This window comes from Girardinichthys multiradiatus, chromosome 23 (genome assembly GCF_021462225.1).
Source record: "Girardinichthys multiradiatus isolate DD_20200921_A chromosome 23, DD_fGirMul_XY1, whole genome shotgun sequence".
Classification (NCBI taxonomy): domain Eukaryota; kingdom Metazoa; phylum Chordata; class Actinopteri; order Cyprinodontiformes; family Goodeidae; genus Girardinichthys; species Girardinichthys multiradiatus.
In genome coordinates, this window is record NC_061815.1 from 43,148,098 (window position 1) to 43,176,031 (window position 27,934).

Below are 27,934 nucleotides of genomic sequence, written 5' to 3' on the forward strand. Positions count from 1 at the left end.
TCTGTCACAGAGAGGCTGACTGAGCAGAGGCGATACTCAGAAGCCGCTCTGCTTTTGGACCAGTACGCCAAAGTAAGATAACTAAATAAAATGGCTTCTATTGTATCACATTGTTGCATTTAGAAATTTAACGTCATAGTTTGAAAAGGTTAAAGTTTAAATGCAATCACTATCGCAGCAACATGTTCCTCTCTGTCTAAAGCTGCTGGTTAAGGGTCTCATTATAAACCTCTATTTTTATTTCCAACAGGACTGTGAGGAAGCCATCTTGGCTCTAATCACTGGTGCAGTCTGGGAGGAGGCGCTCAGACTGGTCGGTAAACAAACTCACCTTTTTTTGTCATATTGAAAAAGTTCAAGGTTTTTAAGCTGTAGGGTATTAAAATTTGTTTATTTTATTGTTCAAGATTTACATGCACAACAGACAGGATATCACTGAAACCAACCTGAAACCTGCCCTGTTAGAAGGTAAGATGAAAGACAGAACAGTGACTCTCCTGTAGTTTTTCTAAAAGTAAAGATCACATGCAAAGGGGGTCCAAAGACATGCAATTTGGGAAAAAGTTGCATTTTTTTTTTTCCACAGCTGTGAACAGTCAAACAGGGTTCCTAGAGGCTCAGGTTGCAACATTTACTCGGCACAGGAGCCGTTTGGCTGTGGTTCGGGAGCAGAAAGAAAAGGCTAGATTAGATATGCTTGGTGAGAAAATATTCTGATAAATCCATGAGGATTTTTATATATTCCACATTTCATATCATCAAAATGTGTTTTAATATTCTATTCTAAATGAGTTTCTGTTCCTTGTTAGATGAAGAAGGTCCAGACTGCCCTGATGCTGAGCTTTACTCAGAGGCTAGCAGTGTGATGACCGCTTCTAAGTACTCTCAGAGTAACTCCCGAATCTCCTCGTAAGAGACACAAACATTAAAAAAATGTCAAATATTGGAATGTTTTTCTGTCTTTTGGTTTCAGTGTCTGGATTTCTCTTGCAGAAGGTCGTCAAAGAACCGCCGGAAAGCAGAGAGAAAGAAGCTGAGTCTGAAGGAAGGAAGCCCGATGGAGGACAGAGCTTTAATGCATGCTCTGAGTGAAATCATCTCCACTGTTGACAAGATGAGAGGTACAAGCACAGGACTCAATGATTATACTCTTTATTTTACCCATTGTCCAGCTTTAAACGTAGCCTGCTTAGGTTCAGATGTTTTTAAATCTATTCCATAATAATCCAAAAACCAGGTGCCCTGATCAGGCTTTTACTGGCTAAAACCGGTCTCCAGTTTTCTTCAAGGTCTGACCTGCCGATTGGGATTTGCGTTCTAAGGACTGAAACAAATGTTGCATTTAAATGTCATAAATCCTCCCCATAAAAGGAAAACTGTGCTCCAGGTTCCTTGATAAAGGTAACAGTTCTGATTTCGATAGGAAATTAGGAGATTACAGGATTATCCTAATTTTTGCATCAAAGCATTTGTCTCAATCAGATTTTCATTGAAACTGAAAACAAAATGGATTTTCTGTTTGATTACAGACTGAAAAAAGTGTTAATTTTCAGTTTTGAAACATTTAATAAACAGTGAACAATAACCACTGGTGGTTGGACCGCTGATCAGAACCGATCAGGGGAAAATGGACTGTTTTTGAATGATTGATGCATCACCAGGGTTTGGGCATCTACAGAGGAGGGATGATGAGTACATCAGTAGAAGGATGCTGAGGCTGGAAATGCCAGGCAGGAGGCTTAGAGGAAGACCAAAGAGGAGATTTATGGATAGAGTGAAAGAGGACATGGAGGTAGTTTGTGTGAGAGAAGATGATGCAGAAGATAGCGTTAGACGTAGACAGATGACTCGCTATAGCAACCTCTGAAAGGGAAATGTCGGGAGTAAAAGAAGAAGTGGTGCATCATTTTTTTTTTTTCTTGTCTTTCTTTGAGGTTGAGCTAGAGGTATTCTGTCTTTACGAGCTTCTATTAATGATGCTTTAGGGTCACTGTCATTATTATAACATTTGATGGCTGTACATTAACATGAACAAAAATGGTTTGGGTTATTACAATTGACCATTTCAGAGGATGCTCAATTGTTCTATGTTATTTAGCCAATGAAAATATTGTTGCAGTTTCTGGTAATAGGTATCGTTTAGAGGGCTTCAAATTTTAGATCTTTAAAAAAAATGTTTTAAACAGTCACTTTTCCATACCAGATCTCAAATTACATTCAGTTATGTTATAATTTCTACATTCTGTTCTTCTTCAAATGTTTCATTTTATTCATTCCACTAATTGTATTACTCATTCAATAACTACCCCTTCATAATAGTAAAATGCGTAGTTAACATGGTTTGCCTTGGGTTGGGTAAAACCTGCTGTCAGTGATACGATGCTTTCTTTGTTCTGTATGAAGGCGTTTAAGTCGGTCATTTAGGTGGTCAAATCCTGAAATCAAACACCAGAGGTGAACAACAACAACTTAAGTTGACAAAGTTGTATTTAACTGGCTGAGTTATTAAGTAAGGTAATAGATAAGTAAGTCGATAAGTTCCCTCACTTATTTTCCGTCTTAAATTTAACCTGCTGAAACGTTTAGAAACCTCATAAAGAAACCAGTGGTGCTGCTCATGTGGCACTTTCTAGAAAGTGCCTGCATTGTACATGCTGTGATAAATAAAGCAGTTAGGAGGTCCATAAAACGGGGTCTTACGGTGTAAAAAATAAATCTAAATATGTCCCTCCACCCTCCACAGAGGAGATCCACAGCCTCCTTAAGTCCTTGGTGCTGTTCCAGTTTGACAAGCAGGCCGAGAAGCTGCAGCTGGTCTATGAAGAAGCCCTGCAGACGATGGAGGGAGCTGTTCCTGAGGTGTGGCCTGAAGCCCTGCTGAACAGCAACACTCCGGTAAATATAACACCTAGAAGTCACTTTGTTCATACTGTGTCCTTTTATTGGCCTGAAAATGAATGATTGTAAAATAAAACTATAGTTTAATTCAATATTTGAAGTTTTATTTCAGGCACCAAAAACGTCATTTATTAAAGGTTTCACAAAAAAATTGACTTGAAAAGCATAAATGGTGAAAACTGACTGACAAATGCTCACAAATATAACAACTTGTTCCCAAAACATAAAAGCTGGTTGTGTTAAATCTTATGTATTTAATAAATCTATTAATAATGCACTTAGTTTTGTATTTAGAATTTCCGCACTTATTTTTGGTTAAAGGTAAATTACCCAGCAAAAATATTTCAGCAGCTGAAACTGCGAAGAATGAGAGATAAAGATGTCGATAGAGTACACAATAATCAATCTTAATGAGAAATAAGAAGGAAGAATTGTTTGAATATATTTTCTAATTGTTTTATTTTGCCCTTTTTTAACTCTAAAGGTAACTGGTCCAAACTCCACAGCAAACAGCATCATGGCTTCTTTCCAGCAGCAGCAACAGCAGAAACCTGCAGCATCACAACTGGGTCAGTACAGTTTGTGTTGTTAGATTAGTGTTTTTATTTTTCATATCCATCTCTTGACCCATGTGGCCTTTAAAAAACCCGCATAAAATTAGATTTAATTAATTGGATCTTTTTCCATAAGTGTTTAAGGACAGGGTTCCCATGTAGTCTGGAAAAGTCTGGAAATTGGTGTAATAATTTTCCAATTTTGAATAAGTACAAAAACAATGAAAATCGAGTGTAGAAAAAGTTTGAGTTTCCAGACTATCTGATTCAATTATCTGAATTTCTGGAGAAATAACCCAATTTTTAAACTGTTTTTTTATCTAAATTATGACCTTTGTTTTTGGTTTGGTCCTGATCCAAAAAATATTCATGTATTGAAATTCCTACCTTTTGAATTTTCAAAATTAAAGTTATGACTGGTTTGAAGGGTCTGCATTTAATCCAGGATATTAGAACTCTAGAATACTCCAGCAAGTTTGTGCAAATGCTAAAAAAACAGTGAAATAGCTCTTTACCTGAAGACACCTTCAGCATTGTGTGGTTTAATGATTTGTGACCAAAGTAGATAATGAAACCCAACCAGGTAACCCAACCGCTTTTCTAATCAGTAATTTTTCCTTTTTTAGATCCCGAGATCCCAACAGCACCAAAGATGAAAAACGGTGTCAAGTGGAAGCTCACTATTCTTAAATAAACAGAAAACAAAGTAGTATTGTTTAATTTTTTTTCAATTGTAAAGTAAAATGTCAGTTGTATAATAAAGATTCATTTAATGCCTTCTGATACTGAATCATTTCCTTTCTTTATATATAAATAAACTAATATTAGTGATTTATCTCCATTCCTAAAGTTATATAGTGCTGCTCCACAGCAGAGTAAAACAAAAAAAACACATTAGTGCCCACGTGCTCTGTCCTGATAAATACATTTTCAAAAATAAAAACTAAACTAAATCCAGTGAGTTTTGGTGTCTCTGAACCAAGCCCTGCTTTGCTCTCACACCTGTTTCACTAGTTTGGCAGCAGCTGCAGCACGGCGCCGGTTGACGGCCTTGGTGGTGATGCGGAGTTTCCGCATGCGTAGCTGCCGCAGCCTCAGCTGATGGTCCTTGGGAAGTTTCCCCCTGTTCGCCATAATACCCTTTACTCTCTGTCTGGGTATCTTGGTGAGGTTGAAGTCGCAGATTGTGGGGAAGTGGTCGTACATGACGTCGCACGTGCGGGAAGACGGGAAGTAACCTTCAGCACTGACCGTCACGTGGTACTCACCCGGATTCAGCAGGCGCCAGTAGTCGCCATCAGCCACTGCAGCAGGGAAGACCAGACATAAAGCTCAGCGTGTAAAGGCAAAGATTTAAAAGAAACACTGCTACAAGAGGGAAATATTTATTTACATCTTCATCACTTCTGTATAGACTTTATATAAAATTACCACACTTATTTGGCACACCTGCTGAAGATATTTTTAAAGCTTTAAATTAAAATTTTACTGTGGTTGTAAAATTTCACCCTTTGAGAACATTTATTCAGCAAGGAAATAAAAATCCCACATTAATACATATTTTTCTCTTCTAACAGTCCCTGTAATTGCAGCTGAAGCCTTTTTAAATTTATATTATACTATTTTAAGTTGGCCAGAGTGTTGGGGAACATTTATTTAGTAATCCATGACTTCCTGTTTCCCTGAGGAATGAATATGATGTAACTCAGGGTCCCATTTCTCTTGAATCTGCCAATAAAGTAAGGCAGATGTTGTTCTTTGTATCTCCAGAAATGTCTGCTTGTCTAAACCTGCCCAGATCTACAGGAGTAACAAGAGAAGGAATTTTTTTTTTTTGTCAAACATAAACATGTAGTTTGCTAAATGATGCGTGGACTTTTACTGTGGTTGTAAAATGTCATGTACTCTGGTCAGGCGAGGTTAGATTGAGCTTTTTGACAGCAAGCTTGTGGTTGGCTTGTAGCTCAGAAAAGCAGCTTATGCTGACTGTTCAGTACAGTGGAGGATGTGTAATGCTGTGGGCCTGTTTCTCCTCCAAAGGCCTTGGGAACCTTGTTGAGTTTCATGACATAATGAGCTCTTTGAATATCAGGGTATCTTTTATTTTTAAAAAAAGCCAAGGGGTCTCTGATTACTTTGTATCTGTTTAATTAATGTGATGAAGGTGGATGATGGACATTGTAAGTTTGGTATCATGTTATATATTATTTTATGATTGGCATTTCTATCATGAATGTTTTGTTTCTTGTTCTTTCTCTATTATAAATTAACTCTTAATTTGGTATATTTGAACTTGAGGAGGATGTGAAACACAGGCTATTATTTATGCCCACTCTGCTTTTTGTCAAGTGCAGTGATTGTAATGCAACTTTGAAAATAATAAGGAAAACACAAAAAGGAAAAAAAACCCCGTGGTGTTTGTTGAACGAGAGAGAGCATAAGTACAGACCCAGGACTCTTGAGTCTGAACTAAAGAGATTATGTTTCTCTCTATGCTCCAACCTTGTGAAATGTCAGAGGAGACACCTTATTGCTGGCCTGCTAGCATACCAGGGGTACCAACTGTACTGACTCTGGGGGGCGCTGTATTTAAAATGAAACTGCACCTGATCTGATATGATGGTCGATGTCTTCAACTTTGATAATGGCGTCCGCTATTCCTGCTTTGGTGTCTTTGTCCCGGATCACACCCTTAATTCCACGATGGACCTGAACATTCATAATGAGAGATTTACAGTTTTCTGCAGGCTGAAGTCCCAAAACAACATGCTGTTAAACAGTAAAATCAATTGTAAAATCAACATATGAATCTATACTCTTTTTTTTTTTTTTTTTCCTGTACTTGAGATATGGAGAAAACTAACAGGTCAGAGCATTTTAGGTACACATTCAAAACAGAACATGCTCCCTTCAGTCTAGCTTGAAAAGAGATACATGTGCTATTAATGCCCTGTTTACACCAAAACTATCAAATCCAACTGCTTGCTAACTTTTTACTCTGGGTTTGTTTTGTAAACACAGAATCAGAACCTGATTGGGTATAGATTAGTCAGAATCAATCATGATGATAAAAATGTGGAGTAAGTTTATGTTCCATCAGTACGGCCTGGTTTTATTCAGCAGATTCATAATGAAGGAGAAGATACATACATTATGTGTTCTTAAAATGTTTAAGTTTAGTCTAAGCAAAAACAGGATTTCAGTACCAAAAGTGTCTTACATACATTATTGACCACGGAAAGTTTCTTCACCTAACTGCTTTCTATTCACAGTTTGTTTTAGACAGGATGTAGTGAGACATTTAACTGTAGGACCCCCCCCCCCTTCACACCACAGCTGCAGCCCGGCCATAAATATTTGTTAGACATGACAGTAATGCGTTGAACGGGTCTAATAAGGGTAAGAAATTTGCTCATTTGAAACTTAAAAACTTAATGTCAAGTTCTGATTTTAACCTTTGAAAACTGTGTTTAAATTTCTTTTGATTTGTTTTCAGAATTGAATCAGTGCAGTTTCTTACTAATAGTTTTAAAAATTTTAAATGTTACTTTTTCATTTTTTTATTTCAACTTTATTATGTCACTTTCAGATTTTTTTTCTTTTTTGAATACATTTTTTTTTTTGTTTGTTTTAGATCATATCTTCTTTAAAACGTTTCCTTTATTAGTTTGAAATTAGCAAACTTTATGGCTCTTATTAGGCTCCATTCTCGAGTTATTCAACCACGATTGATAAAAACGTACACTAATGTTTCAAAACAGCCCACCAGACACTCAGTGCTATGGTTGTAGTAGCATTGTAATAACTCCCCTGTTAAATGTACAGTTTGTATTTTAGGAATATCCTGGAAAGGATGAACAAGAAAATAAAGCAAAGACAAAAATAACCAAAAATGAGTGATATATGTCCTTTCTGACCTGCTCCATGTAGACCAGCAGAGACTCTCTGTTGTTCTCCCACTCGATGGGAAGTTCGCTGGCGTGAGGAAACTTATCGCAGGATAGCTCCATGGTCAACTCGAAGCAGTTGGTGTGCAGGTAGCTGAAATCATTCATACCTGAAAGAGCAAACAAAGATGTTTCAGCAGTTTTATTTTCTAATCTAAAGGTTTTTTAGCTTGGGTCGCACAGTCAGTTCTCTCTGACAGAACATCATCACAAAGTGTCAGAACAAGTAATGCACCCTTTACCTGTAGTTAGTGACATTGAGAAATAGAAATACGCATTTACAAAACATTTCAAAAGAAAAGTTTAATTATCTTCTATTGTAAGTTTCAATTAAGCTTCTGTGACTTTGGTGTAAAACTAGAATAAAACTAAGTAAAAGCAGCAACTGTTTTGTTAAATCTTTGATATTACCAACCAAACTCTGGCTTTCCAAATCTTCCAGTTATTAATATCATGTCTTAAAAATTTACTTCATACGTCAGACCCAGAGATCTTGACTGCTTTGCTAGTATTCTCTCCTGATCTTTACCAAAAGCTGCAGTTTTCGTTGTGGAGCTGATTTTATTTTGCTGAATGTTACCAAGTTTTTCTCCAAGACTTTTATTTTGTTTACCTGCAGGATAACTGTAGTTACTAGATACATTAATTTTTGTGACTTTTTCAAAATAAGTGCATCTCTAGGAGTAGTTTTCTTGCAAGATTTTTTGTATTTTTATTTCTCCATGAGTAATATTATTATGAGGTAAAGCTACTCTTTCCTGAATACACCTTCTGTCTACTGTGCCCATCTCTAATTACTTCTCTGAATAAGAAATAAACATGTAACCAAAAATGCACCAGACTGGAGCCTACCTCCAGTGGACACTGGGCGAGAGGCAGGGTACATCCCGGACAGGTTACCAGTCCATCACAGGGCATTGTTTTATAATAATGTTAATTCTTTTTTTACAAATTTTTTATTTTATTCTTTAAAAACTTTATTTTTATGATTTAAATCAGAGGTTATGATTAAAAAGTTCCTGTTTTACTCTTGAGTAATTTTTTTGGGGTGACTTCTTTTTATTTGTACTTGAGTAAAAATATACTAAAGTACTGCTACTCTAACTAAAGTACAATTTTTGGCTACTCTACCCATCTGTCGATGGATTTTATCTTTGAATCAAACTCAAACATGGGTTCTTACTTCCAGGTACGTTGTGCCAGTCGGCCCCATTGATGATGTTGTTGTATCTGAGGAAGTCCTTGTTGTGGCACGGCCTCCGGTCTGGGTTGGACATCACCTGGTTAGATCAAATGACAGAAACATTAACCTTGCTCAAACACTTGCCTGAAGATGTTGATTCTAGTTGTAAGACGTGAGAGTGACCTGATTGGTGCTGGCATACGCTGCAGCAAGCCAGCGGAAGAAGGCCTCATCAGGGGTGGGCGTGTGTTCGCGAGGTGCCCAGTCCCTGGTCATGTCATATGGGTAGGTAATGACGAGCTCTCCTCCATGGAGGTTTGCACCCAGAACGAACGGGATGTTCTGCATCCAGCTGATCACAGCTCGGGTCTCAGGTGCAACCTAATATTAAAGAGAGAAAAGTTGAGTCAGAAAGATTTTCAGCGACTGCATGCTAGTACTGCAGCCTGGGTATGCAGCCTACATCGCTTAATGTAATATATCTAATAAGGTTAGGGCTGAAACAATTGATTGGATTAATTGATTATTTAAATAATCTTCAACTAATTTAGCAATAGAATAACCGCTAACTGGCGTATACAGACACTAAAATGTCATTTGCTGAAGGAACAATCCATTCAGAGCAGTAATTAGGCCAAAATTGTACAAAAAATATATACATTTTGCATTTAAGATGAAAAACCTTTGTCTGTAAATATCCTCTATCCAGAACTCCTCAAGTGGCATAGTTTTAGCTTTTCCTGGTTCAGACTCTGTAAAAAAATCTAGCAAGCACTTTTTGCTATCTGATTATTGATTGATTAATCAAACCAATTGCTGACAGATGAATTAATTAGCAATATAATCATTAGTTAGAGCCCTAACTAAGATTTTATATCAGTGTTGGTAACTTAAAGAAATGCATTATCTCAACACCTCATCAAGTTCTGAAGATGCTTATAAGCCAGGCCTAGTGTGTTGGTACCAGCATCGGGAAACTCATCTATTTAATCTTAACTTTAACTTAAGGTTGAATTTTATGTGCAATGTTTTGCAAGTTTGTTTAGACCAACTGGATGAAATTCTGCTGATTTTGAAAAAAAAAAAAACAAGCCATCTGTATGTCTTACAAAAGCCTCCTCAGATGTGTACTGTTCAGGGATGGGGAAGTAGTGGTTGATGAGTTTGGACCGGTCTGTCTCCAGCTCGATGGCGGTCCACATCACTGAGTTGAGATCAGCAAAGTTGTGGTTCATGTCGATGCCTTCGTAGCTGTAGCGCCCCAGAGCCCAGCCTGCCAACTCGGAGCCCTGTGGATGAAGGAAAATGGTTTGGTTCCGCTTAAACCTCTTTTTGAGCTCAGAATAGGATGTTAGATGCTATTTTCTGGAACCTTCTTAGAGGCCATCTCGTATCCGTCAGGGTTCATGGAGGGCAGGAGGTGGATGCGAGTCTCTTTGACCAGGTGGACGATCCTCTGGTTTCCTCGTTTATACTCTTGGCACATGTACTGCATCAGGTTGAGCAGAAGCTCTCGACCCAGCACCTCATTCCCATGCATCCCTGCAACGTACCGGAACTCTGGTTCTCCTGCAGGGAGTGCCAAAACATACATGCCATGCAGAATGATGCTTTTGATATTTTGCAGAATGCTGATTTTTATTTTTATAAATCAGTTTATAAATCAGAAGAATGGACTAAAGAGCTACATTTTTTATTATGTTTCTCAAATTTAGAAGGTTAACGTCCTTTTTAAGGTTTTCAAAGCCGTATTGCACAGATAAGTGTGCCTTTAACTGGTTTCCCATGCATGCGTACAGCGCACTGCCAAGTATCTAGGAAACCTCACACATCCTCCTTAAAACAAAGAGCAGGGGATCATTTCATCGCTACTCTAACACTACTGGCTAATTGTAGTCTTTGCTTATCTATAAGGTGTCCAGTTATGTAGTAAATATGCAAGGTGTATTATTACAAAAAGAGGTTTTTGTTAAATAATTTTCTGTAAGTAAAGCCACATCTAAGTTCTTTATGTACACAGCAGACAGGTCAGGGATAACGTGGCAAAGAAGGTTGGGTGATACAACAATATACCAAGCTTTGAAGATCTCACAGAGCTCTGTTCTGTCAATCATCTGAAAATGAAAGGAGTTTGACACAACTGAGAACAAGGAGCAGAATTCAAGCCAAAGCAGAAAATATTTCAGGGTGCAAAACAATAGATTGAAGGGACCACTTGAAACAAGCTCATTATTTTTTAAATGCTAAAGTAGCTTTTTGTCAGAGTAAATAAGGAATCATTTTCTATAAAAATGAAATGTGTTCTCTTAGATTATTAAGGTCTGTTTCTTGCATGTAAAAGAAACAGATTTACCTCCAAATAATACAAACTGCCTGCACATACCACAGTGTGCTGTTTTATTTGAAATACATTTTGCGATCACCTTCAGCAAGCTGAGATTCTGTAGCAGGTTTTTCTCACTATCTTGTCCCACTGAAAATTTTAAAATCTAAAAATTAAACAAAACGTATGTATTTAAAGACTGAGTGTTTAATCAGCCTCCCTCAACTCGACTGATCCCCTCTCTGCCGTGTGTTTTGTTGGAAAAATGTATCCCCTCTGCTGCTATGTGGGCTGAGCTAAATGGGCCAAAGAAAACATTTGTACATCTTGGACCAAACATAGGAACCCCAGTGAGAGCAGCTTTAGGTTTACCACTGTGCTTGACTTTCTGTTGATGAGATGCAGCAGTTGATTTAGAGGTTCACTTCAGACCCTTTAGGGTGCTCTGTGAATGTTTCTCCATGATTCATTTAATCTAATCAGAAAGGAGGCAACACAGTGGGACAGCGAGAAGGTTCAAATCCCAGCCTGGGGTCTTTCTGCAGTTTCTGGAGTTTGCATATTCTCCCTGCGCATGCGTGGAGAAGTCAGGTACTCTGATTTCCTCCAACAGTCCAAAGACTGTTAGGTGTGTGTGTGTGTGTGTGTGTGTGTGTGTGTGTGTGTGTGTGTGTGTGTGTCTGTGTGTGTGTGTTCCTGTCTTGGCATCACAGTGAGAACCATTTTCCCGATTTCACCATCAAATTGAGGACCATTTGTACCAAAGTGAGGACATTTTGCTGGTCCTCACGACCTATTTTGCTAACGGTTAGGTTTAGGACTAAGGTGTGAATTGACTTTAGGTTAAGGTTAGGGTTAGGTAAGCACTGGTAATGGTTAGGTTTAGGGTTATTGTCAGGGTTAGGGCATAGAAAGGGTTGAAAATGACTGAAAATCAATGGAAGTGTTGCACTGTGATGGACAGGTGACCTGTCAAGGGTGTACCCCGCCCCTCGCCCAAAGACCGCTGGCAATAGACACCAGCTCCCCTGTTACCCTGCACAAAGAAACAGGGATAGACGATGAAGAGATGGATGATCAGAGAGGAGTTGTGTGCTCTAACGTTTGCGAAGATGAACTCTGCAATATAAATGACTTGACTTTAACTGACAAAATGCCAAACTGGATTGACCAAGATTTTAGAGAATCTGAAGTAAAATTTGGAAAAAAACTTTTATTTTACCCACTGGGCATGTCTTTCTTCCCTGTAAACTCACCAAGTTCATGTTTTCCAGGATTGTCTGAGATCTCCATGACATAGAGCTTTAGATCCTTGTAGCTCTTCCCGATGCTGTAGATGCGGGTGATGTCGGGGCACTTATCATGCACAGACTTCATCAACTGGAAAACAAACAAAATAATTTTAAATTTAACTGATAGAAAGCAAAATGCCATTTGGGCATTTCTGAGTTATAGGTATTAGTTGTATCCTTCTTTATCCACTTTTTACATTTGCACTTTTGGTCTCTTAGCCACAGTAAATCCTCTTATGCCTTAGGAGTTATATGCTTATCAGAAACCTTGTATTAACCTTATATGGAGTCCTTCTACCAAGCAGGGGTATAAAGTGTAGTAACATACTGCATTACTGTCTGGTTTAAGAACTGTTCAACAGCTGACAGAACAGCTTTCCAGTCGGTGGTTAAAACAGCTTAGAACATCTTCTACCACCTCTGGAGCACATTTACCAGGTCGCAATAGGGCCTGCAACATTGTGAAAGACCGTACACATCCTTTTCACCATTTGTTGACCCTGCTACCCTCCGGCAGACCCTACAAGTCTCTAAAGACACACACTGTCATACTCAGGAATAGTTTTTACCCATTACTCATCACTGAACTAAATTCTGTGTCCTCCCTGCCCACCCCTCCAAAAATCACATAACCAGCATCTCAAGAAACTAAATGTAACATGTCACTTTAGGATTGCCATCATTTTTATACCTCTTTGTTTGTTGTTCTCTATTTTTAATGTATCTTATTGAGGTTTTCTAATGGGGTGAGTGTTTGCACCAGCACACTCCTCCTCATAACATCTGGCAACTTCATGTTTCAAAGGACAGATTTGGGCAAATTTTCTGCTTTTATTTGGCAGAAACCCAAAAAATTGTCAAACCACACACAAAGAAATAAATGACTAAAATGACCCAATGTTACTCATGTCAAAGGTATGTGTAGTTTGCATGAGTTTTGCCACAAATCAGGAGATGTGGATCTGTTTTGCTCCTGGTTTCAGATTTTGTCTGTTAACACCAGCGAAGTCAAGATATTGAACTAGTAAAAAAATACTCCTGTGATATTTTCTTTTTGGCCAAACTCACATAAACTTTCTGATTGTACTAAAGCACGGGCAGGAACGTCAGCCAGCAGCAGAGTGGAGGTAACTGAATAAAGTTTTTACTGTATCTATAATTACTGGACACGTTTTTGTGCTCTTTCTACCTTCCTCATTTCCTTATAGTTGTGGTGCCTGAAGTCCAGTTTGTCTTTTGACTCTGTTGGTTCTGTCTGCCATGTGTAGACATTACTAGGATCTGTGGAAAGGGAAAGAAGACAGGTACAGTGCTTTTTAACCTTTTTACTTTTTGTTAAATAATAGCCACAAACTTCATTATGTATGAAGCTAGAATGGCCTTGATGTAAATATAATTAAGAATATTTTGCAAGAATTGAAAATTGATGTGAACAGATGCCTCCATCTTATGTGACTGAGACAAACACCAATTTAGCTTTAATTGCAGGAAAAGGTGGTTCTAATTATGGGCTAAAGATGCCCGCTTTTCAGATTTTTATTTGCGAAACTTTTTAAAACCCATGAATCATTTTCCTCCCACTTTACAGCAATGTGCCTCTGAAGTATTCTATATGTCGGAGGCTCTAATGTGACAAAATACTTTTGAATACAAAATAATACTTTTGCAAGCTACTGTACTGAAAACCAAACACAGAAGGAGTTCATTCAAAATAAAAAAATGTTTTCCACTGTTTCTTTTCTTGTACCAGGTAGTGTGCATCCCAACACCTCAGCCCTGAGGCAGATGTCTCCCTCTGTCCCATTCTGATACCACGTCTGCGGGTTGATCCGAATGTAGCGTGCCACTGTGGGAGTGTCAAAAAGGGCAAGAACGGGAGTTTCTGTGTCTTGGTTTCCTTCAAATATCTGCAGCAGAAGGAGGTGGGCTGAGTGTTGTTGGCATGTGGAAGACGGAAGAGCTTTTAATAAATCAGATGTTCACTCACAGCCTCTTTGCTCCCATTCATGCAAGGCTTCCAGCGCAGTGTGTCGTTACTGAACTGAACTTTGTACGTATGCACCATATCCCAACTGCATGCAAGCAAAACAAATCCGTAAAGCCAAGGTATTCAAGTGTTACGCACTGAAACTTTGCAAAGGAGCAGGAGTCAAAACATACAAAAAACATTTTCATATTTGGAGGTTCCATCGAGAAGTTATCTGGGCTTCAGAAAAATTAAACAAGACAGAGATATGTAAAATTAAAATGCTTTGACATTTAAGACTTTAATGTATTTCAAATGTATTAAATGGAGCCCACACCATAAAAGAAGTAAAAAAAAAAAAAAAATGCCTTTCCGGTAAAAACTCCCTGATCTCCATCTTCTTCATTTATTTTTTATACCCGCACTGACCTCCAGATGGAGTTGCGTCCCTGAAGGACGACCCCAATAAACCGGGTCAACTTTTGGGCATCAACTTCCAGCCATTGGCTCTTGTCTTTGTATTGAGCACACCAGGCCCCATCATAGATATCCCCATCCTTTATTCCAGACTGCAACAAACGCACCCCAATTAAAGCTTTAACAGGGTCAAATCTGTAGGTAGAAGATTGAACAAATGTAACGTTTACCTGGATGTTAAGTCGGCCACGGTGAGGTCCCAGGCCTCGTCGCTTGTAGGATGAAGCACTCAGCTGAGTGTCTTTCACCCTCAGTGACTCCAGACCCAGAGGAGGACATTCTGACACAGTCAACAGATCTTTATGCATCATTTCAATGTAAAATGTGTCTTCTTACCAAGACATAAGAAGAAATAGTAGGAGAGTAGGTGGATGCAAAGCTTCCAGGAACTATGCCCTAATTTTATGCCAGCAGTATTTATTGACTATCAAAAAAGGGTTTAACAAGCTGATCTGATAAAAATTTGATAGGGCACGACTAAGTAAGCAAATTTATCTTGTGGTGTTCACAAAATCTAAAGTTAATTAAATGTTTGGGAAACATATGTTCCTATATGCTCAGCTTATCTGCTAGGCTATATTTTTACACACACACCTTTCCAGATTGACCCAAAAAATAGGGAGAAAGTAGAAAAATTACTGAGCTTGTGACATTTTTTAGGCCTTTCAGCATCTTTTGCTGCTGCACTGAAACCTCAGACAGACTTTTCATGGTCTACAGAATTCAGCTCAGCTGGCACGGTCTATTCCTGCCAGGGAGGTCCCCTAGCTGCTAAAAAGTGTCAGGCTAAAGTGCCGAAACCGTGGAAATGACTGCTAAAACCCTGTCTCCATTTTGCCCTGTAGTCCTGTGGGATCTCTTCAGCCTCTTGTGACTAAAAATGACTGTTTGGTGCTGCTGACCTCTGGATTTTTGCCAAACCACAAATATCTACTGAAACCACTGAAGCTGAGCCAAATAAACTTGGCAGAAAAAATATTACTTCACTGAAGCAGTTCACAACTTAACTGATTAACTTGAGAAATACAGCAAAATAAATAAGCAAAATTGTGTTAATAGTACAAGCTTTTGAATACTAGTTAGCAGAAAGAAACCAGTTATCCCCCCTTTTCCTGACATCTTTATAGGGTAATAAATAGCGTGATTCATTTTCCACTTCCTAAACAGATGTTTTTCTTGTCTTTCTCTCAGCGTAGTTTCACATTAAGTTTCTCGTTTATGCATTAACACAAACACTGAGGTGGTGCATAAGACCGTCTTCCAATTATCCACAAATATTGTCAAAATTAAAAGTTTTCCTAATATTATAATGTAATTAAGGTTTGCACTAATAAAGTGAGTCATAAATAGCTGATTACACCCAAAAAATTGGGGAAACTGGACAAAAGGGGAAACCAAAAACATGTGCGACTCAAACATCATCTAACAAGTGATGCCCTTTAAAAATAGAAATAAACAAGCAAAGATCTTACACAAGAGAGAGAGGTGCATACATCAGCTGATCCATCTACTTTGTGCCAAGTTTTCCTCTTTCAGAATCAGCTTTGAGGTTTGTTAGTGCCAGAATAATGCTGTTTAAACTTAAAACAGCAGGTTTAGTCCAAACAAATGACATTAACAAGTTACCATATACAGTATGTCTCATATCAGTCCTGCAGTGAGGGTTAAAGTCACAATTATTAGGTAAAGGGCATATATGATCATATTTTAGAGCATAGTTTAGAGCCATGAAACCTAACAAAGCAGATAAGTAATATGAAAACGTGGTTTTCTGACAAAGAGCCTTTTGAGTTATGCCCAAGAAAACAGGAAATGCCTGCCATACATGGATGAACTTAGCAGCTAATAGCAAAGTCTAGAAATCGTTCATTGAAATAAAACTGCAAATGTTTTTTGAATTTTGGGAATATGTCAAACAGAAGTGTCGTCGCTCATTGACAACACTGATAAAGAATGGGGTGAGTACTCTTACTACAAAGATCATCAATGCAGGAAATTTTCTGCTGTGTCTGAGCCAAATTAAGGGCAAAATGTTTGACTTCAGATGCCTTCTGACGAGAGCCTTTACAGCCAAACGATATGCTGAGACAAAACTGACAGGTTTTAATGCTGTGACAGTGTCCTTTGAATAACGTCATTACAACTACATTCCAGTACTGCATTTTAACCCTCATTAGTAAAACACAGATGGATTTCGTGGCTCTGTAATAAAAAGTATTCTGGTGACACAGTTATTTGGAAAAATGGTAGTGCTGACGCCTATGGGTATTAGATTAATAATGCTGGTCAGAACTGGAGCAGAATTTACCAAATCAATCTGAATGTTGCCAGAATTTCTGTCTCCTAAATGACAGTTTTCGTCACAAGCAATCCTTTGTTTCTGTAGTGAATTACAGTCAGACTTGGCTCACCACAGTCCCTCTATAGGGTGCTGGTTTGTAAGGTCTCTTAGCTTTTGCAGTCAAACAACATCTTCCTGACTTTCTCGTCCTCCTCCCCCAATCAACATGAACTCAAATTCAAGCTGAAAGTTTTGCTATCACTAAATTGGTCTTGGGTGATCATTATTTTATGACTGGCTGTTCAAGAAGTGACATTATCACTAGCAATTTTCAGCAGTGCTCTCAGCTGCCTTTTTTTCTTTCATGCTTTCTTACACATTTCTCACTTAAAACATAACGGTACAAAGGGACAATTTTGAACACCGATGAAAATAAAAGGTTGTGAAAGTGATGATATATGCCCTTAAAGAAATGAGTCATTTCACACTTTCTTTCACAAGTTGCTCATTTGCTGCTTTCTGGTGTGAGTTTGTTGATAACTTTGAGTCCAGGTCAGTTTGATTATCAGGTGATTATAAACTTTTATTACATAAAACTATCTATGACTTAAGCTTAATTAGCATGAAAGTAAAGCCCACTTGAGAAAAGCAGCAAAACATATTTGTCACCAAAACTTGGTCCATGTCTGATTGGCATACTGTATATTTCAGGGCTATTCTACATACATACGTGGGGCAGTTTCTGTGGCAGCTGACTGGTGACGTGCAACCTTTTTGATTTGTGGTTTTGGTGTTTTAGTAATCTTTGGCTTCTTGGGAAAGAATTTTGGTTTCTTCAGAACATTTTTAAGCCTCTTTGCTACCTTAAGGCTCCTTGAGGACCTTTTTGCTATAAAAAAGGCAAAACAGGCAAATTTTCCCCATTAGATTTGTACAATACACCCTAAAAAAACAACAACACACAAAGGTTAAACAGTTTTCATTTAAAGCTATTAATTTTTTACATAGGTTAATTGGTCACTCTAAATTGCCCTTAGGTGTATGAATGAGTGTGTTGTTTGTGTGTTGCCCTGTGATGGACTGGCGACCTGTCCAGGGTGTACCCTGCCTCCTGCCCATAGACTGCTGGAGATAAGCACCAGCTCCCCCGCGACCCACTATGGAATAAGTGGTAGAAAATGACTGACTGACTGAATTTTTTACATTGTCTGTTATAATACATTTTGATGAGTTGATGGGGTACTTTATGCAACTGCTTGCTCTAAACTACCTGAATTGCTTGTTATTAGGTTTTTCTTTAGGAAATTTAAATGCTGCAATGTGCTTTTTCAAAACAAACATGCCTGGTGGGTCCTGTGTAAAAACTGATTAATGTACAAAACAGCAGCTGCCCGCTATTAAGTTTTACTCCGGATCCAGCATCATGGATCCGGAGTAACAAAGGTCTAGTAAAGGTTGTTGGAGTCTAATGTATCATACACTCTTTGAAATACTAGGATAGCATCATTGGGTCTTTTCAGCACAATGATCCATATATTTGGTCAAATCAGAAAAAGAAATTGTAAACCAGACAAAAGAATCAGCCTTTTTTCATGGCCACCTCAGACTCCAAACAACTGGTACAAAATGTGTGTTTTTTCCCCATGTTTAACTGACCTCAGTCATTACCAAGACATCTGGGTTTCATCAGCATTAAACATGTTGCTGCAAAGTCTCACTGCATACAGTGGAGAGGCAATCCTCCTACCCCCATCGCTCAAACACTGACAACAGAAATGCAAAAAGGCCTGCTCTTTATACTCTTTCACTGACAGCTTCATAAGGCTGAAGTTCTAATCAAGGCTGATCAGTGACTCAGAATTTAACAAGGAATTCATAATGGATCTTTTTCCTGAACCTCTTAACCTCTTGAGTTTGTAAAGGTGTGTTGCCTCCCAGTTTAGATGAAAAGCATGCAAAACATTTGTATTTTGGTTACTCTCATGTATGTACATCACATTTGGAGCGATAACATTTACTACCACAGTGGTAAAAATGCTTTTTGTTGAGGTGCATATTTAATGCAAATATATTGCAAAGAAACAATAAACACATGGTCGGTAGCAGTCACACGTTGTATTTGAAGACAGATTCAAATGCACTAAGAAAAGTTTGTTCAGATAAAACCATCTGATTAGATCTCACCTAATTCCACAGGTCCTTCTTCTTCTTTTTCCATTTCGGGGACTTTTCTCACAAGTTTCCGACCTTCCTTCCCAGTCAGGCGCTCTGTAGTGGTTTCAGCTGTTGACTTTCTGTAACTGGTTGTGAATTCTGTGGTGGGAACCTCTGTGGCATTGGACATCCTTGCAAAAAAAAATCTCTTTGTGGTAAGATCTTCACCTGAGACCACAGAAGGTTTGACTGTTGATGTGAAACCAGCCAAGTGGCTAGAAACAGGGGCAAAGAAGCCACAAGCTGAAAATAACAGCAGAGTGATGGGAAGAAATCCTGCCATAGTAAGCCTCTCCAGTGGAAACCCCTCACACACTGAACACTCATCCAACCTTCCTGACCCGGAGCTCTGCGACTGTCAAGCTGCCATCAATAGAAACGGTTTCCTTTTACATACCAGACCAAAAGATCTCCTTGAGAGGTATATTATTTGGAATAAACTTGCTTTCACAGGAAATGAAATCCAAGCAATGTGGCCAAATTTGTAAAATATGTCAAAATATATAATTTAAAATTTAATACACTTATAAAAATACCCTTTCCATTGTTTTATTTTTTTAGGAGAAAACTTGAGTTTAGTCAATAAATAAAGCTCAGTACACTAATTATTTTACCTGGTACAGACTAGCCATCTATCAATCATAAAAGGTGTAGTTTTATGCGTACCAAAGCCATTTCTCTTCAAAAAGAGTAAAAATCCAAAAATGACTCACAGTGCTTAAATTTTGGTTCAGATAAAGTTCAAATGGCTTTTAAAAACATTAAAAGCTTGAAGACAAACGCGTTTGCTCAAACTCAGGCTTTTATTTTGAAGCTTCTGCTGAAAAGCTTGACACTGGTCTCTGGACAGCAGCTGCATTAAGAATCAGTGGACCGGTTTGTTTTGGGTTTAAATTCCACCTCCTCTTCATGAATGTGGAGTCCCTTTTTTTTCCAGGCAAACACGGGGCAAAGCCTGACTTAGAAAGTTTAAACATGCTTTACAGGCTCATTCAAAGCTTTAAAAATGATTTAATACTTGACCAAAATAAATGTTAGAGCCCTCTCTTCCAGTTCTGCGTTGATTATTCACCAGTCACACATTTTACTGTTCAGCTTAGATGGTTTTAATGGCACAGACAGAAAAATGTTACATGTGACATTTGTAGTTTCAGTAGATTTTTAAGACCTCATCTCATCAAATTTTGAAGAAATTTCCTAAATACATATGAAAACCTTCACATTTCTCCACACTGAGCAAGCCTTCTTACTATCATCTCTTGAGTTTAAGGGATTAAAACCTATTTTAATGTGAGGAGCTCCTGTCCAGCTGTTACCAAACGTGGGACAATAAAACAGAAGACAGAAGTCTTCTTAAAGATAAAGAATAAAAAGACCAATTTTTTTTACTGGAAAATATTTTCAAAAGTGTGGGATTTTTAAAACAAGACTAAAGTCCATTTCTCTAACAAGCCAACTTGTTAATCCAGAAAAGTAAAGGCCGTTTAAGCTCGGGCAGAGACCAATGGGATCTTTTTAGTTTAACAGAAAGTGAAAATGTAAAAACCAGGAGTTTTTGTTTGATTTTGGGAGAACATTTCCCTACAACTGAAGGTGTTATTTCTAGTTTCCGTAATATCTCGGTACCTTTGCTGACAAATGTATAATCTGCATCTCATTAAAGCAAACGCTGCTTGACTCAGATACATATTATATTGGTAGATGTTATTTAAATGTGACATCAACTGAAAAACTTTAAAACATGTCTTTGTCTAAAAGAACTCAAGTCCCACTACTACTACTACAATAAAATGACATAAGCTGCCAAATTTTAATGATACAAAAACAACTTAAAAAACTGTACACTCTGTTTTTAATTAACCACATTTCTATTATTCTGAGTGTGAAAGACTGCTGGTTCTCTTGTACATCTGTTTGAAGTCCATTTGAATCTGGGAAGGATTGACCAGAGCAAAGAAATTACAAAAACAAAACGAAATGGGAAGATTGGGAATGTCCAGGTCCCTCTCCTAAAGATGGTTCAAGGTCTCCAGAGTTTCAGCAGGCCATCCTCGCTGTAGGTGGCGATCAGGTTCTGGTGGGGGTGGTGGGCAATTCCAATCACATCCTTCTCGTGGACCTGAAGAAGACAGCAGCAGGATGAGAACAACTAGAAGATTTCAGCCACTTCCCTTAGAGCAGAACCTCAATATGGCAAAAAGGCACAGCAGGGCTCCAACATATTTTTCATTTCACTTAAGCAGTAGTCAGGTTTTGGATGAGTGCCCTAAAAGATGGATAGAAGATGTGAAAAGACATCAAGATTTTATCCATTTTCGTTATATACTGAACAGGCAAAACATTATGACAGGTGAAGAGTGTAACACCAATTACCTCTTCGCATTGGCACCTGTAAATGAATGGGGTATATTAGGCAGAAACTGAACATTTTGTCCTCAAAATGATGTGAAACAGGATAAATGAGAAGGAATAAAGATTTGAGCCAGTTTGACAAGAACTGGCTTGGTGACTGGATCAGATGATCTCCAAAATGACAGCTCTAATAGGGTGTTTCCCAGTCTGCACTGGTCAATATCAATCAGCAGTAGTAAGACAAAATATTGGTAAACCAGCGAGTACGTGATGGGAAGCCAAGACTCACTGATGACTGTGGGGAGTGAGGAAGTGAACGCTGGTCCTGATATCCCCTGTTCGGTTATCACCTGGCTAATATTTATCCAAGAAACCTTTCAAGGTGTTTGAGAATCCATAGATCTGTGGTTTTTCAGTCAGTAATTGAAGAATCAAAAGAAAGCTTCATCTAAAATGATAAAATCAAGAATTGACGGAGCTGATAAAAAAAAGCTACAGAAACTATCTGCACCTTCTATACAGAACATAAAAAAGCATAAAGGTGTTCTGATGAGTGCAACGCAGTTCTAGATATACACAGATCCTAAAAACAGAAATATACCAGGGTTCCCGCGCACATTTAACTCTATTGTTAAAACTACCTAAAAAACAAGTTGGAAAAAGTCAAACATTTAGGCAACCACTAAAGAACAATAAGATTCATTCAGAAAATGAATAATTATAGTTCAACCTAGAGCATTAATCAGTATGTGTTTGCATCCTGCAGGATAAACTCTCACCATCAGTACCTGTTTGAATATTTGCCTGACAGAAGTAGCACCAGAAACTGTGGAGGGGATGTGTTGTGATATTTTTGGACTCTTTGATCTGTGTTTGCGTGCAGCATCGTACCGTCAGCGTTCTCTCCAGTTTGCCTGTGACGGTGCTGAAGCAGTACAGCACAAAGTCTTCACCTACGCAGTAGATCCACTCGCCGCGGGGCGACAGAGAGCAGCACACAAAGTCACCGCCTTCCCTCTTACCGGAGCTGAAGCTCCTCACGATCTGTTTTCAGACAAATAAGCTAAACTGCTCACATGTAAAAACACAACTAAAAATATAATTACATATTTAAAACTCTTGACAGACCTGTCCCTGCATGTTCATGATGACCACTGTATTGGAGCGGTTACACACTACAATATGTTCTGGGTTCTTGGGCAGCAGAAGGACGTTGTTGACTGTGATGTCTGTTCCAGCTGATGCGCCAAGAGGCTTGAAAGTGCTGGTGCACTCTGTGGTCTTCACGTTCCACACCTAAAAATAAAAACAGAAAAAACAAAACACAACAACAAACAAACAGAAAAACAAGGAAAAGTATGACAATATGGAGGAGGTGGAGTGGATGATGCAGGTTAGATCCAGTTAAGTTCAAGAGAAAACCTGCCATGCTTTTCAGACTCAAGTTCTCAGTGCTTTTTAGCCCATTTTTTTTTTTTGGTTTACTAAGGACTTATGGATTATATTTCAACAGCGCTCACACGATCACAAAGTAGTGGGTCCAATTCCACCACCATAACTTCTTCTGTATTTTCTATCCCATATTTTCTCTGTCCATAAATATACAGACCAGGAAAACCAAATTAAATCTTTCAATTTTCCCTAGTTTGTAGAAACCTAAAATAATTTTTTTTTTAATATCTCACTTTAACTGTTCCATCTGAGGAAGCACTGATGATGTGATGGCCATCTGGGGTAAATGTGGCTTCGTTGACGAACGAGGCGTGGCCGCGGAACTCCTTTAGCGATTTACCGGATTTCAGTCCATGGATTCTTGTGCCAAACAAAAACAAAGAAAAGTTAAGCGTGTGTGTTCAACAAAGACTACAATGCCATTTGAGCGTTTGGAGTGAAGAGAAAGGTTAGCTTAGATGAGAGTTTACCTGATGGTCTGGTCGAAGGAGGCGCTGAGCAGCTGGCTGGTGTCTTTACAGAAACTCACACAGGTTACTCCTTTGCTGTGGGCACGCTCAAATCTTCTCAGACATTGACCACTCTGGATCTTCCACACCTACATACAAGTATGCAAAGCATCTAATGATGACTCAGAATGACAGAAATGACCCCAAAATGCAACATAGGAATGATGAGTGACCTTGATTTTTCCATCCTGGGCTCCTGTTGCTAACATCTCGGTATCTCGACTGAAGCACATACACAGCACAGCATCATCCATCATCATGAAGTTATCTTGAGCCTGATATTTCAGATCCTGGATAACAGACAAATTAAATCAAGTCAAAAAATTATTTTTGCAGAAGGTGCATAAATATACATTTTGTTTGTTCGAATTATAATTCTGAAGATTTTTGTACCTTCCTGATTTTTCCAGTGGTGAAGTTCCAGACTTCAATGAAACCATCTACAGAACCAGTGACCAGATACTGACCATCGGGGGAGAATCTAGAACATTCCACATGAGATTTCTGTCCAAACTGCAAAGAGGGAAAAAACAACTTACACCACAGCTTAGTTGAATGAACAGTTTTGATTAGTAAGGGGACCATTGTAACCCAATCTGCAAGTCATATTTTAGACAGCATGGGTACCTTTATATGCCTGCTCAACTGAGTGGGGAAGCGCTCCTCCTCTACGTCTTTCACAGCCGCTTTACCCCTGAACAAGTCAATGGTCATACCAGGCGGCAGGAGACCTTGATGCTGCTGCCACTTCAGAGACTGAAGAAAGGACATTAAGAGTTGTGAAATGTCAGCGTAAGAGTAAATAATGGTTTATATTAGCCTCATCTGTGGCAGGCTTTTCAAGGCTCAGACAGGTTTTAAGGTTACTGACTTGTCCCAGCAGAGCCATGAGACGGGAGGGTGGCACCACGCTGACCTCTCCTGCCAGAGCCTGAGCGATGGCCGCGCGTCGCTTCTCTTTACTGCTGCCATCTGGGTAAGCCTGGACAGAATTCCATCCAAATAAGTTAAAAAAGTAAATGCTGCAGAATTAATCACTTTCCAGCAGTTTATTGTCTGGATTACTCGGTCAATTTGTGGCCAATTTCTAAAGTGTACATATAAATGTAAAAAAACCAAAATATGGATATTGTGTATAGAAGTATAAAAATCCTCGACATTTGATACCATTTTCCATACCACAGCCGCATTTTAGGAAGGCACAGGGTTCTTTCTATTTAAGAGCAAACATGCTTAATTACAATATGACAATATCTGAACATTTATTAGAGCAAACCAATAAGTAGGGGACCAACCGTACCTGCTCAGGAGCATGGACCTAAAAAGTAGGTACCGGTATGGAAAAAAACAGTAATGAAAACGTTCACACAGCCGAGCCGAGTGGAGTGGAGCAGAGCGGGGTTAAATGGAGCCAGTGGGCAAAGAGGTAAAAGTGTAAATAAAACTGGTCCCAGACAAATTTTGAAAGATGTCAACAAAGTAGGTGGTGCCAATAGACTCTGAGGGGCACGGCCAAGTGGAGGGGGTTAAGCAGGGGATATGGTCAGGAGGACGAGGGAAAGTGGCAGCTAGCTTATTTTGACATATTGAAACATGGAGAGTGAGCAGAGTGACACTGGATAGGTCTTTCGAGGTGGAGAATATTTCATTTCCCCTCGTTGCCGCAGGTTAAGCGAAGCTTTGAGGGATAGATAGATGTGTGGAAGGATGAACAGAAAGATGGCTATGCCTATGGATCGACGGTTAGATGGACAGGTGGATGGATGGATGGGTAGACAAACAGGTGGCTTGACAGACATGACAAACTGCTGGATAGAGCAACAGAAAATCTTTCCCTAGTATTTAGTGACACTAATCCAATACTGCAGGAATAAAAAAAACATGCTGCATACTGATGCACATGTACTATGAACTCACCTCTCTGGGATCAAAGTAGGAGCGAGCTAGCAGGTTCTCCAGGTGGATGTATCGCTCTGGCTGCGTCTGTTTCAACATGATCATGGGATCGGTCTGTCTGAGGAGCGAACGGGCAGCACCAAGCTCTCTAAGCTCAATAAGCTCCAAGACAACCTAGTCAGCACACGGATATCCCAGTTAAAATATGTCCTTTTCAAAAATAGATTTAGCATAATAGATAAATTCTGACTTGAAGATGATGCACTAAAACATTAGAACATCTGTAATTGGTTTAAAATGTGCAAGAACCATTAAAAACAATATATCTCTGAACATTCTGAAAGATGCTGTAGAATGGAAGAGGAGCATTATAATACTAACTAACTGATCCAAAATTCACCTGTTCATAAAGATCTATCAAGGTCTTATCTGGTAGCTTGAGGGACTGGATGGCTTGCAGGACGGTATCCCAGTGGCCACTGTTGATGTCTGCCACAAAGCTCTCTATGCTGTCCACTGTATTTAGAGACACCGTTGTCTCCTCCTGCAGCGTGGCCAGGGTTCGGTGCAGATTGTTTTCCTTCAAATACTGCATAATCAGACGGACCACGCTGGGAAGAAAGAAATTATACCGGTGATAACTGATTCATGAACTCAGCACATTAATTGTAGCAATTTTAAACTGATATACACCGGTAATAATCCTTCCTTAACGAATCTCCTTCCTCAAAACGTCTCCAGCATGAATTTATGTTTATTTAACCAAAGTTTAAAGGAGCATTTCTTTTCAGATAAGTGCATATTTCTATTTAACAGATACATTAAGGAATTATAGAGCACATCATATAACAGAACAATATGTCTACATATTTAGGCCAAACTGAGCAGACGTTGCTTGACATTGTCTGTAAAACCTACAAACCTGTCCAAGTTTGACAATTTATGGTTGAAGGAGCGAAACGCTAACTGATGCTAACTTTAGCTTCATTCCCTTTTGCAAAATTGCGGATGCATGTTAATTACTATAAATGTAAAACGGGTTAATAGTCTAAAAGCCATTCCTGCACTTTAATGAACAAAACATTCTACCCTGGCCAGCTAACGAGGAGGATATCAGTGGTTAAAACAGTTAGCATGTTAGCTGTGGTTGCTAACGTAGCTCGGTGTTCAACAGCATGGGATGAGAGAGGCCTCAGCTTAAATTTTAGAATTTAACAAACGTTTATTATCCTGCAAAGTTTCATAAAACACATGGAAGTTAACTATTATCCGGCAGACTACTTACTCAGCAGATTCCACTTCAATAGACATGGTTATTTATTTCGAAGAAGTAGTCACAACACACTCCTACCGCACAAGAGAAACACGAAGAAGATACACGGAAGTTATGGATCGAGCAGTGGTCCTTCAAAATAAAAGCTGTAAGCGTAGTCGAATTTTTTATGTGACAACAAAATTAATAATTTTTAAGAGACCTTCACCTGACCTCGATTGAGTGCCAAAAGAGCCCCCATGTAACAATTAAATAGGAAGTATATAGTTATTTATACAATAGGCACAATGCATTAAATGAATAAAAATGTTCATGAGTATTTAAATATTTCAAAAATTAGGTAGATAGAAATGGGAAAAATCTAAATTGAATAAAATAATTATGTAATTGGTTAATTATATGTGAAAATCATAATTACATTTTTTAAAGGTATTCAGTGTTAAAGCTGTATAATTATTTCAATATTTAATTAATTTAAGGTTCCTGTGCTGCAATGTACCATGAAATAAACTGTCATTGCAGCTTGTCAAATACACAATTTCCTTTGTTAATATGAACAGCAACACAACTGTAGACCAATTATATTGAACGTGGCAGTGGTCGCTCTGCCCAATAACTTCTGATGGGTAGACTTACTGACCGGTGAGAAATTATTATTATTATCCCTGTTTTATATAGAGATGTGTATTGCTTGTCAGCAAAATCACATTCTTCCCTCTTTGACATTTCTTCATAAAATTGATGTATCGCTCTCATACAATTAACCGTGGAGATACATAAAACATACATTAATTCTGAGAAAAGGAGCCAAGGCTGAAAACCAATAGACATACTTACAAAATAAAATGTATAAAATTGATTGATACAATGAATCAATGAATCAATGAATCAGACATAACACCAATTACTTTTTTTGGGGTATTTGTCCCCACTTAATACACATTTTCAAATTAGGTTGGATTTTTTCTAAAATTTTCAGTGTGAAGTTAAAAGGAGAATTTACAGTATTCTAAGAGTTTTAAGGATTTTCACCATGGTGCTAATATTTGTGTCGGGCGCTGTAAATGAGACTGTCATTTGGCCTGTGACCTGACTGTCTTCTAAAAAACCAGCAAGAATAGGGTGTGTCTTTTAAAATTACATTAACATGTCTTCTTTTAACATGCTACTAATAAATTAGCAGTACATTTGGAATCAATCCTGAATTACTTTGTTTAATCAAATCATGAACAGGGTTGTATAGCCAGCTGTTATCAATAGACAACATAAAATATAATTTCCGTAAACATATAGTTGTATATAGTATATAGTTATTAG

At 38.4% G+C, this 27,934-nt stretch overlaps 3 protein-coding genes across 4 annotated transcripts in view; 1 reads left to right on the plus strand and 2 right to left on the minus strand.

The window, feature by feature from the left end:
• elp1 (elongator acetyltransferase complex subunit 1) overlaps positions 1-4,235 on the plus strand; it is a 19,125-nt gene extending 14,890 nt beyond the window's left edge. The window contains exons 28-36 of the mRNA XM_047353400.1: positions 11-72; positions 251-313; positions 408-468; positions 587-700; positions 810-909; positions 994-1,121; positions 2,744-2,895; positions 3,383-3,467; positions 4,079-4,235. Of these exons, the coding sequence (XP_047209356.1) occupies positions 11-72; positions 251-313; positions 408-468; positions 587-700; positions 810-909; positions 994-1,121; positions 2,744-2,895; positions 3,383-3,467; positions 4,079-4,146 (833 nt within the window). The 3' untranslated portion in view covers positions 4,147-4,235. The remainder of the gene's footprint in view (positions 1-10; positions 73-250; positions 314-407; positions 469-586; positions 701-809; positions 910-993; positions 1,122-2,743; positions 2,896-3,382; positions 3,468-4,078) is intronic.
• On the minus strand, positions 4,163-19,459 carry LOC124860258 (probable carboxypeptidase X1). Of its 2 annotated transcripts, XM_047353402.1 has the most exons (15): positions 19,106-19,459; positions 17,652-17,810; positions 14,811-14,920; positions 14,593-14,732; positions 14,185-14,269; positions 13,945-14,104; positions 13,387-13,478; positions 12,162-12,285; positions 9,955-10,151; positions 9,692-9,871; positions 8,766-8,963; positions 8,583-8,679; positions 7,370-7,509; positions 6,059-6,161; positions 4,163-4,756 (listed from the first exon to the last, which is right to left on the minus strand). In XM_047353402.1, the coding sequence occupies exons 1-15, from the start codon at positions 19,416-19,418 to the stop codon at positions 4,449-4,451; spliced, it is 2,406 nt and encodes an 801-aa protein (XP_047209358.1). In that variant the 5' UTR covers positions 19,419-19,459; the 3' UTR covers positions 4,163-4,448. The 2 variants fall into 2 exon arrangements, with proteins under 2 accessions (XP_047209358.1, XP_047209359.1); XM_047353403.1 differs by lacking the exon at positions 17,652-17,810 and having other exon boundaries at positions 19,106-19,458.
• Positions 19,460-20,217: 758 nt separating this feature from the next.
• Positions 20,218-26,750, minus strand: smu1a (SMU1 DNA replication regulator and spliceosomal factor a). Its single transcript, XM_047352615.1, has 12 exons — positions 26,630-26,750; positions 25,745-25,955; positions 25,366-25,518; positions 24,320-24,430; positions 24,076-24,204; positions 23,842-23,961; positions 23,622-23,738; positions 23,410-23,537; positions 23,173-23,299; positions 22,616-22,783; positions 22,379-22,531; positions 20,218-21,254 (listed from the first exon to the last, which is right to left on the minus strand). Exons 1-12 carry the CDS (start codon positions 26,653-26,655, stop codon positions 21,156-21,158), a joined length of 1,542 nt encoding a protein of 513 aa, XP_047208571.1. The 5' UTR covers positions 26,656-26,750; the 3' UTR covers positions 20,218-21,155.
• Positions 26,751-27,934: the final 1,184 nt, after the last annotated feature.